Source organism: Cornus florida, unplaced genomic scaffold (genome assembly GCF_030987335.1).
Source record: "Cornus florida cultivar Cherokee Brave unplaced genomic scaffold, ASM3098733v1 CherokeeBrave_3.0.0_Hap2_Chr06, whole genome shotgun sequence".
In the NCBI taxonomy this organism is placed as follows: domain Eukaryota; kingdom Viridiplantae; phylum Streptophyta; class Magnoliopsida; order Cornales; family Cornaceae; genus Cornus; species Cornus florida.
This window is the reverse complement of record NW_026775576.1, coordinates 61,466,836-61,477,602: the sequence shown is the minus strand read 5'-3', so window position 1 is coordinate 61,477,602 and position 10,767 is coordinate 61,466,836. Positions and strand designations below refer to the sequence as shown.

The following is a 10,767-nucleotide window of genomic DNA, read 5'->3' as shown; positions in this document are numbered from 1 at the left end:
GGAAGATGGCATTGAGGAAACCAATGTGTAAGTGGCTGAAATTGAGCCATTTTCGAGTGCAATCTGCCTAATTTTCGAGCACTCGAAAAGTTATCTCGAGCACTCTAACTTAGTGCAATGTGCAACATGCTCCTCTTGCTTAGCGCTGACCTATTTTGGTAAAATTACTATAACTTTGTGCCCCGAACTCCGAATGATGATCTGTTTGAAGATTTGGAGAGCTGATTCAGTGCTTTAAAAACTTCATGTTTTGATGAAGACCCAATTCTCAAGTCTGGTTGGTCGAAAATGAAGATTAAGGCAGAATTGCATTGCTGCCAGGCAGTTCTGCGTACCTCTGGAAACAAGGCCATAACTCTCTGCTCTGAGCTCCGAATGATAAACCATTTGAAGATTTGGAAAGCTGATTCAGAGCTCTAAATCTTTCATGTTATGAGGGAAGTCCAGTTCTTAAGTTTGCTAGGTTGAAAATGGCGACAAAATTCAGGATCACTGTTGCCAAAAATTCAGAAATGGCATCCTTTTGGTTCAAAATTCCACAAGGCATCATTTTTGCTTCCTTTTTGCACTTTAACCTGAAAATGCATAAAAACATGCAAATGGAGTTAATCTACATAAAATAATCAATTAATGGACTTTGTTAATGTAATTTAGGGCGCTTGAATATACAGTATTCAGCGCTTATCACCACTTCAAATAAGAAAGGGATACCTAATTCCACCAAAAGATATTCCTTTGACATTACTAAGGCTAAGCAAATATTCGACTTGCTGATGGCTGATAAACAGCTAATCTTAACTCTTGGGCATAAACTCCCAACTCCTAACGATTTACTTGGAAAAGAATATTGTAAGTATCATAATTCTTGGAGACATTCAACTAATAATTGTGTTATTTTTTGTAATATTGTGCAGAAAGCAATCGAGGAAGGGAAGATGAAGTTTCTAGAGAAAAGTGATGCAATGGGAGTGGATAGGAATCCTTTTCCAACCGTGGTCAGTACCAATGTAATTAGTATCGCTGCTGACCATCCTAGAAAGAAGGTGAACTTGGATGAAGGAAAGGCTAAAGGGAAGGCAGTTGCCGAGCCAGAGTTAATTCCATTGGAAAAAACTATGGCAGAACTGGAAAGGCAACTCTGAGAAGCTCAAATTGCCCTCATCCAGTAAGGGTGTTGCCCTCAGTGCAAGGTCCATAAATCGGTGGGTAAGAACAAGGAGGAGCAGACATCAAGTGAGGAGCGTGGCCTAAAAAAAAGGTTCATAACAGACTGACTTTCCGACAACCGGTAGAATCGGTTATTGTAACCATTCCAGCTAAAGAACAGCATGTTGACAGAAGGCCTTTCAATCTGAAAAGGCCTGAATATGCAGAAAATTCTAGGTTTCGGCCAAGAAGCCTAGAAGCAAGGGTTTGTGAAAAAAGAAGTATTCTTCCACCAAGAAGAAGAGATTCCGGATTTCATGAAGGAAGGGTGGAAAGGCCTATCAGGGAAAATGAGGAGTTCGTTAATGCTTCTCATGGAAAGCCCAGAGTCGCTTCAGAGGTCTGGGTAAAGAGAGAAACTAAGACTTTCAATCCAAGGATGGTCAAGCCCCCGATTCCTCATTCAGAAAGATGGAAAAGGGTGGACCATCCTAAGTTTCCTAAATACAAGGATACAGCTTATACGCGAACACAGAAGCGCCGTTTCCAAAGGAGAAGAGCCGAGGGAAGAAAGTTATGGGAGGAAGATCATGGTTGGAAAACAACAACTGAAGTAAGAAAACCTACAGACCTGACCGAGAAATTGGCAAGGGGAAGAGATAGAGTCCCAGACTGTTTAGAGGACTTTGCTTCTGAGCTAGAACAGTCACTTGTGGAGAAGGATAAGGCGCAGGAAGAAATCCCAATAAGAGAATTGGAGAGTTCTAAGAACTCATCCAGTTTAAAGAAAATCCGTTTTGGGAGCTTTCCAGAGGAAATGTCATGTAATATGGTTGTTATCCTTCCATTGGTTTTTGAATCCAAACCAAATCAGCCATCTTCAATGATAGGTGATGTTGTTGATGATGAGTCAAGTCTAGAGGAAACAGAAGTTGCTAAATTAGATTTAGTTCCAGAGAAAAGGATTGACAGTATACATATAGAAGAAATTATAAAGGAATTTCCAGTAGGAGAAGCCGAGGTTTTCCAAGAGCTTTTTGAAATTGAAATTCAAGATGATGTACTTCCAACTCCAAAGAAAGTAGTTTTGGAGAAACCCCCAATTGGAATGACTCAGCAGTTTAAGCCACTTTACATAAAGGTATTAATTGAGGGTCGTCCACTTTCCAGAGTCTTGGTAGACAACGGTTTAGTCCTGAATATTATTCCCATTAATGTTATGAGGAAATTGGGCAAGACAACATAGGATGTAATTCCTAGTGATGTGGCTATCAGCGCTTTTACTAGAGGTTCAGTGGAAACATAGGGAATTCTTCCATTGGAATTGACTGTTGGAGATGTTACAACCATGACAACATTTTTTATTGTGGAATCCACAGCGGCCTATAATTTATTATTAGGCCGCGAATGGATACATCCCAATTTTTGCATTCCATCCACGTTGCATCAAATGCTAATTTTTTGGGATGGTGATGAAGTTAAGATTGTAGAGGCGGATAACAAACCATTCATTGCTAGAGTGTATCATGCAGATGCTGAGCTTTACAATGGAGAGTTCGTGCCAGTAAGGTTCATTGGAAAAGATAGTAAGGGCCAACCCAAGTCGGCAACAATGCAGAAAACTCTTACAGAAGAAGAGGCTAAGGAGTTGTTCCAGGAGATGTCAAGGCCAGCAATCCTCTCACAGGACGACGTCCAACGCTTTACACTTTGAATAGTTTTAATGGAAGAGGTTCACAAGAAAGAGAGGGCAAGAAGCCAGGCTGTGAATTGTTGCCTGGCAAGGTTAAAAGCGTATCTAGCCGAATTACGGCTGGAATGAAGCAGAAAATGTGCCAAGGTACTTTCCAGTAACTTGGTAGAAACCACAGAAGATCCACAAGGGAAACTGGATACAATTCAACTAGCAGACTTAAAGTCTGCTCCAGCAAAGCTTGATGATTTAAAGGCCGAGGTTCAGGATCCGCTAGTAGAAATTAATTTGGGGACAGAGGAGGATCCACGGCCAACTTATATAAATGGGTTATTGGAACCTAATTTTCAAGAAGAACTGATTTCTCTCTTGAAAGAATTTAAAGATTGCTTTGCTTAGACATATGTTGAGTTACCTGGTCTTTCTAGAAAATTGGTGAAGCATAAGCTACCAATTAAGGAAGGGTACCGGCCTTTCAAACAACCTCCTAGAAGGATGTCATAGGAAGTTATTCTAAAAGTCCAAGAAGAAATTGAAAGGCTTTTGAAGGCAGGCTTCATCAGAACTACCAGGTATGTGGAATGGCTTTCAAATATAGTGCCAGTCATCAAGAAGAATAGTAAGCTGAGAGTATGCATAGATTTTCAAAATATTAACTTTGCAACTCCAAAGGATGAGTATCCGATGCCCGTAGCAGACCAATTAGTGGATGCAGTGGCAAAGAATGGAATTCTATCATTCATTGATGGCCATTCTGGTTACAATCAGATTTATATTGCTGAAGAAGATATTTCAAATACGGCATTCAGATGTCGAGGCTCTATTGGGACATTTGAGTGGGTGGTTATGCCGTTCGGCCTTAAGAATGCAGGAGCTACCTACCAAAGGGCGATGAATGCAATCATGATATGATTGGTAAGTTTATGGAGTTTTATATTAATGACGTAGTCATCAAGTCATCGGAAAAGCCTCAACACTTTATCAACTTAGAGATGGCCTTCAGAAGGATGAGGATGCACAAGTTGAAGATGAATCCGTTGAAATGTGCTTTTGGAGTTTCAGCTAGAAATTTCTTAGGCTTTCTGGTCCACCAGAGAGGAATAGAGATTGATAAGAACAAAGCTAAGGCCATTATGGAAGCACAACCTCCTCAGAATAAGAAGGAGCTTCAAAGGTTCCTGGGGCAAGTAGGTTTTCTTCGCAGATTCATTTCTAACCATGCTGGAAAAACCCATGTTTTTTCATCTATTCTGAAGTTGAAAGAAACAGAAGATTTCCTGTGGACTAACTAACATCAAGAAGCTTTTGAATAACTTAAAAGTTACCTGGTCAATCCACCTGTAATGATGCCACCAATAAAGAAGCGGCCTTTAAGGTTATACTTATCGGCCGCTGAAGAGTCCATTGGGACTCTATTGGCACAAAATAATGAGTGGGGAAAGGAACAGGCTATCTACTTTCTTAGTCGAGCACTCACTCCAGTGGAATATAGGTACACTCCAATTGAAAAGTTATGTCTTACTTTGTATTACTCTGCGATGAAATTAAAAATATACATGATTTCGGTTGTTGTGTACATTGTTTCTCAAACTGATTTGATTAAGTACATGTTATCGAGGACTTTGATTACTGGAAGGATTGGAAAATGGTCATTGGCCTTAATGGAGTTTAGTTTTAAGTACATTCCACAGAAAGCAATCAAGAGAAGTGTACTAGCAGAATTTCTGGCCGATCATCCTTCCACTAAAATAACAACAGAAATGTGTGACGAGGTGGATAGTCTCTACCTCGAACATTCTTCATGAACATTACTCTTTGATGGTTTATATATTAGCGATGGAGGAAGAGCTGGAATTGTCATAATTTCTCCAAGGAAAAGGAAGACATCATTTTCTTTCTTTTGGATTATTTATATACTAATAACCAGGCTGAGTATGAGTCACTCATAATTGGTTTGGAAATTCTACTAGAAATGAAAGCCAGAAGTGTACTTATCATTGGAGATTCCAAGCTCGTGATTAACCAATTGGCTGATGAATACAAATGCCTTAGTCATCATCTGAGGCCTTTCCATTTCTTGGCCTTACAATTACTAGATCAATTTGATGATTATCAGTTATAGCATTGGCCAAGACACCTGCATAAAGAGGCGGACGGACTGGCTCAGGTAGCATCTAGTATAAGAGTTCCACCTGGAGTAGAAGAAACCATAATAACAATAAAAAGAAGAACACTTCCATCTATAGAAATGAGGAATGAACATTTGGAAGTTAACTATGTTGACTTGGAGGAGGCAGATCTAGATGATTGAAGAATTCCCTTCATTAAGTTCCTGATGAATCCAAGTACAGATGTGAATAAGAAAATTCAGCTTGTAGCTCCTCATTACATTCTAATGGACGGAGAATTGTACAAGAAAAACAAAGAAGATGGTCTTCTCCTCAGGTGTTTAGACAAACTAGAATTAATTCAAGCCATGAGGAAGGTTCATAACGGGCTATGTGGAGCCCATCAAGCTAGAACAAAGATGAGATGGCTACTAAGAAGGTATGGATATCATTGGAGAGGCATTTTAAAAGACTGTAATGACTTTGTCAAAAGTTGTCAAGCTTATCAAAAGTATGGTCCTATTCAGAGAGTGTCAGCCATTGACATGCAGCTTGTGGTGAAGATATAGCCATTTAGAGGTTGGGCGTTAGATTTCATTGGGAAAATCACACTTCCTTCTACTGATGACCATACTCTTATAGTAGTGGCCACAGACTATTTCACGAAATGGGTGGAAGCCATTCCTTTAAAATCTTGTGTACAATTAACAGTGATGGATTTCATTGAAAAGCATATCATCCATCGGTTTGGAATTCCAAAAACCATTACCATAGATAAAAGTCTTTCCTTTCTAGGAAGTACGGTGCAAGATCTGTTCGACATATATAATATCCAGTTCACAAGCTCTACTCCATACTTTGCTCAAGCAAATGGACAAGCAGAGGCATCTAACAAGGTCATCATTAGCATAATTGAGAAGATGATTGAGAAGTATCGACGGCAGTGGCATAATATTTTGTCAGAAGCACTATGGGCATACAGGAATTCAAAAAGAACAAGTACTAGAGTTACTCCTTATATGTTAACGTATGGACATGATGCAGTACTTCTAATGGAAATGACAGTGAAGTCAGCAAGAGTAGCTTTCCAAAATGAGTTAACTCCAACTGAATATACTCAAGCCATGCTAGCAAAGTTAGAAGACCTTGATGAAGTTCGGTTAAGTGCTTTAGACCATGTTATTGCACAAAAGAAGAAGGTGATGCGAGCTTACAACAAGAAGGTAAAGGCTAAGTCCTTCCTAGAAATAGACATGGTTTGGAAAGTCAAATTGCCACTCGGAACTAGGATAGAGAGTTTGGCAAGTGGACTCCAAAATGGGAAGGACCTTTCTTGGTTGAAAGGATTCTAGGAAAAGGAGCTTATCAGTTGATGGATATAAATGGTGAGCCTTATTTATCTCCCATCAATGGAGTATACTTGAAACAGTATCACCCCTCAATCTTTGAAGCTTGAGAGAAAAGGATACTGAGACCAGCCGAATGAATGGTTGGTCAAGCCTTCCAAAAGAAAATTGGCATTTGGAAGGGAAATAGGATTTTCCTATGGAAACGCCTGAAATTTTTCCAATGGCCATTTCACTAGCCTTGGCAATTATGAATTTTCATAGGATTTTCCAATGAATAAAACAACCCAGTATTTCCGGTAAGAGGTATTTTGGTTATTTTCATGTTTGCATTTGGAACCAACTCATGGTTTTTAAGTTATTTTCAATCTTGCCTTTTAATTCTTATGCATTCTATTTCAATTAAATAAAGTGTGGTTTGAAAGCACGAAGAAATAGGATGAAACTAAAATGGCATTTCAATTTATGAGAAAGTTCCATTACATGTCATTCAAAAGAAAGGTGTTTAAACCTAAAACACCTATGATTATTACATTAAAATAAAGTGTCCAAGAAGGGATATAAAGCCAACAAAGAACTACATCATCATAAAGAGGCAAACTTGCCTTTGAAGCTTTCCCAAACAAGCTTGGATTGACCTGTTTCTTCCTCAGCTTTGTTTTTCACTTCTTCTAGAAAAAGAATTTCTTCGGCAAGGTCCTCCCAGCTTTTCCAATACTTGCTTGATTATTCTCCGAAAAAAAAATACTTGCTTGATTCATCAAAGGTTGCTTGAGCAAACTGTTCCAATTCAGCCTCTTCAGTCTCAAGTCTCTCTAATTCCTTTTGAATTTTTTCCATCTCCGCAGTAAGACTCTCTTTTTTATCAGCCACTTGCTCAAACTTGGTTTTGATCTCTGGATAAGGAAGGAGGCTGTTATTGAGATCTTCATAAGCCTTATCCTTCAATTGAATTTTCTGATTGAGTTCACCAGTGGCCGTTGCTAAAGAATTGATATTTGTCGCCATAAAAGGTAGCTGGTGTTGCAATTGGCCTAAAGAGAGTTTAATTTCTGGAGAAAGGTCTGGATTTTTCTTCAATGTAGACAATACAGCGATCAAGTTTTATTGAAATGAAGGAATCTCTTCAACATTCTTCTCAAGGTATTGGAACAACTGATCTTTGGCAACTCTCAAGGCCTCTCTAGTTGGACAAGGAGCAACAGGAATACTAGCACTAGAGGTGGAAGTGCTTGAGGATTTCGAGGCCTTAGCCACTTTATACAAGTCATCCAAAGTTGGGAGTGCCCTTCTCTTTACCATGAAGGAGGTAGAGGTAGACATTGAATGAGTTGTCCACGTCATAAAAAAAAAAAATAAAAAAAAAACAGTTTAGCTTCAATTGAAGAAATGTTATTGAAATTTAAGAGGAAAGGGATTACCTCTGGAAGGGAAGAAGTAGGTCCAGTTGAAACTTTCAAAGGAGGGGTAATCGTAATGGGATCAATGGAAGCAGGCATAATAGTGTTATTTAAACTAATTAGAGGAATTAAACTTGCAGCAATGGACTTTTAGAGATCCAAGTCTTGCTTTTCTAATGGAACACTTTCCAAAGCAATGTTTAACAGATTGTGGCCTGTGGAAGCTCCCTGAAGAAGGAATAAGGGTTAGTCAAGAGCAAGTTAAAGAAAGGGCAGTAATGACTAACTCACCAAGTTGATTTCTTTCTTGGTTTTCTTTATTTCTGGAGTTAGTTAAAAGAAGTCAGATTCTTCATCCGGTTCGGGGTCCACAAGGAGTTTCCTCTTACTTTTCAGGGGGTGATCTTGGTCAAGTGGACTTGCATGTTTTATTGACTTGGTAGAAGTTTTTACTGAAGAGATCTTTTTTGAGGTACTCTTTTCAAAGGCAGTAGAGGAGTTATCCTCACTCGACAAAGAGATAGGAGGTACGTACTTCTTCTTGGCAATGGCTAGAGTCTGTCAAATAGAAAAGTATACTAGAAGTTAACAAGAAAGGGATTTAAAAGGAGGTCATACCAACTAGAAGGTATTGATGATACCTGAGAAGAAGAATCAGCTTTCTTTTTCCCTTTTGTTTTATAGAGCTCATCTTCTTGAAATTTTTCTTTCTTAACTTTCATAAGGGCCACATCTTTGTCACTTCCTAGAGGCTTGTCAACCCCAGAGCCTTCTGGATTACTATCCCCACCTCCTTCAATACCTTCAACCTCTGCAGTCACTTCAATTTTTCCTTTCTTGCCGGTAGGATTCTTGTCCTTTCCATCAGCATCATCATCATCATTGTCTGTCAAAAGAGTGGAGATTTTTATTAACAGATTATATGTGACTAGTTTGGGAAATTCAAAAGCTTACCATCAGAGAATGTTTCTTCACGGCTCGGTGTGATAGGCTTAAAGAAGTTCAAAAGCCTATTGCAAACTTCCACATAAGCCAATTTTCTGGTTGAGTTAACATAAGCAGTCCACCAATCAATTAACTCTTGGGTTACTTCTGGGCAACTATTAAAACCTTCAAATTCAAAAGAGTTTTTCTTCAAGGCATACTTTTCATCCACTACTTGGAATTGCTCATTCTCGGTAAACTTGACTCTTGTATTAAAGAGTCTATTGGCCGATTCAAAAGGAGGCAAAGGAATGAGTTGTGTCAAGCCAAATTGTCTAGCCAACTGAGCTGGATTGTAATACTCAACTCCACAATGACTATTCTTTGAAGTAGGAGTGGAGGTTCCATAGTGTAAAACACGGCAAATAAAAAAGCTTGCCCAAATTTTCTTCCAATCGTCAGAAGACTTTTTGGTTGAAACTCCGGGGGCGGGTACAAGCCAAGAAGGCATCAGTCCATAAGTGGAAAAGGGATCTAAAGATGAGTTTGGTTTGAAGTCATTGTGGTCATAAAAGAAATGAAATACTTCTGTAAAAGAGAAAGGGGTGGGCCGGCTTTCAACAAAGCTATAAGTTAGTAAAGGTTTTTCAGGTTGAACAGAAATAGGAGTGGTCAAGCTTGGAATGTATATTTTCAGCCACACCTGGAAAATCCAGAATGGACCGCCAAAGCGAGTGAAATTAAACTCTAGGAGATCATTCATACCTCGGTACAAGTGAGAAGGAACCAGAGGAGCAAGGGCCAAGTCTGCACCTTTGGCAAGAGCAACAGCAATCTGGACAAAATCCTTGGTGATTTGTCCAGAGGGAACACAGAATAGGTGTCCAGAGAGCCAGCAAATCAAGAAGGCAGTAAGCCGTCTTTTTGTTGTGGAATTCCATGAAAGGTACAGGAGAAGAATAGAATTTCTTGTTTCCGTCGTCAGAGGAAGGAAAACTGAAAGATCCTGCATATAGCAAGGCGCTGATATCGTCTCCATGAGGCTTCAAACTAGTTATACAGCAAATGTCCCTCATTGTGACAGACATTATTCCATTCCGGAGATGTAAAGAGTTGGTCACGTTAGACCAGAAAAAGACAGCAGGGAAAAATAGGTTCTTGTCCTGAATCATTGATACGTTACTCAATTGTATGGCATCGAAAATGCCTTGCCTTTTCCAAGTAGAGGCGATCTTGTCATCACCAGAGAGGCGATTGACCCATGACTTCCATAATGGACGACATCTTGGCCAGTTCTTGAGAGAAAGAGTGAGCTTCACCTTTTTTCCTTTGAAAGAGTGAGCTTCACCTTTTTTCCTTTGACAAGGATCAACAGGTACTCCCAATTGAATGGGAGATCATCCTCTGCTGCAGGGCAAACTCGGATAAAGATGGAGAAAATTCATTCAAAAGAGCAGGCCCTAGTCCAGGGGCCAATATGATGGAAGGAATCGAAGGTAATCTCTAATTCAGGTACTAACTTAAGATTTTTCTGGACTAGGTGGCTATGGCTGTGTGTTTTGGTTTGATCGGTGGAGGGAGCAGGCACAGTCGAACTCGTAGTAGACCTGGTTAGCCGTTTTTGTTTTGGAGCCATCACATAAATGTCTAGGGTTTTCGTTCAACTCGAAGTAGGAAAAGAAGAGTTTGTTCTGAATACCTAAGGCAACTAGATATATATTTATAGATGTGATGGATACGCAAGAGAGATATACGGGTTTTTTCAAAATTTAAAAGTTGAACAAACCGAGGAAAGTTAAACGGCTGAGGAAGTTGGATATTTATGAAGACTTAATTGGATAGATACAAAAGGCGGCTGACTTGCCTTTTCAAGATCAAGCAATTATTCTTTTTATTAAATAAGTAAGATTTGGTAGGTTTTCTCATTTATGATACCCGGAAAATCGGTTCAAGATGAATGACGGGTGAATTGCACTTCCAATTTACAAGGGTTTTCTCTTTTTCCAAAAATGAGTAAGATTTGGTGGGCCTATTTGTTGATGGGATCTTATATGCCGGTTCAGAAATAGATGGGTCCCAAGGAACAACTCTATCTATTCTTTCCAATTCAGAAGGAATTAGTTCATTTTCAAAAAAGAATTTTTGGGGGG

General features: G+C 39.3%; 1 protein-coding gene across 1 annotated transcript; it reads left to right on the top strand.

Moving 5' to 3' along the window:
• The first annotated feature begins 5,660 nt into the window (after positions 1 to 5,660).
• Positions 5,661 to 6,299, top strand: LOC132314190 (uncharacterized). The gene has a single exon (XM_059813083.1). It carries the CDS (start codon positions 5,661 to 5,663, stop codon positions 6,297 to 6,299), a length of 639 nt encoding a protein of 212 aa, XP_059669066.1.
• Positions 6,300 to 10,767: the final 4,468 nt, after the last annotated feature.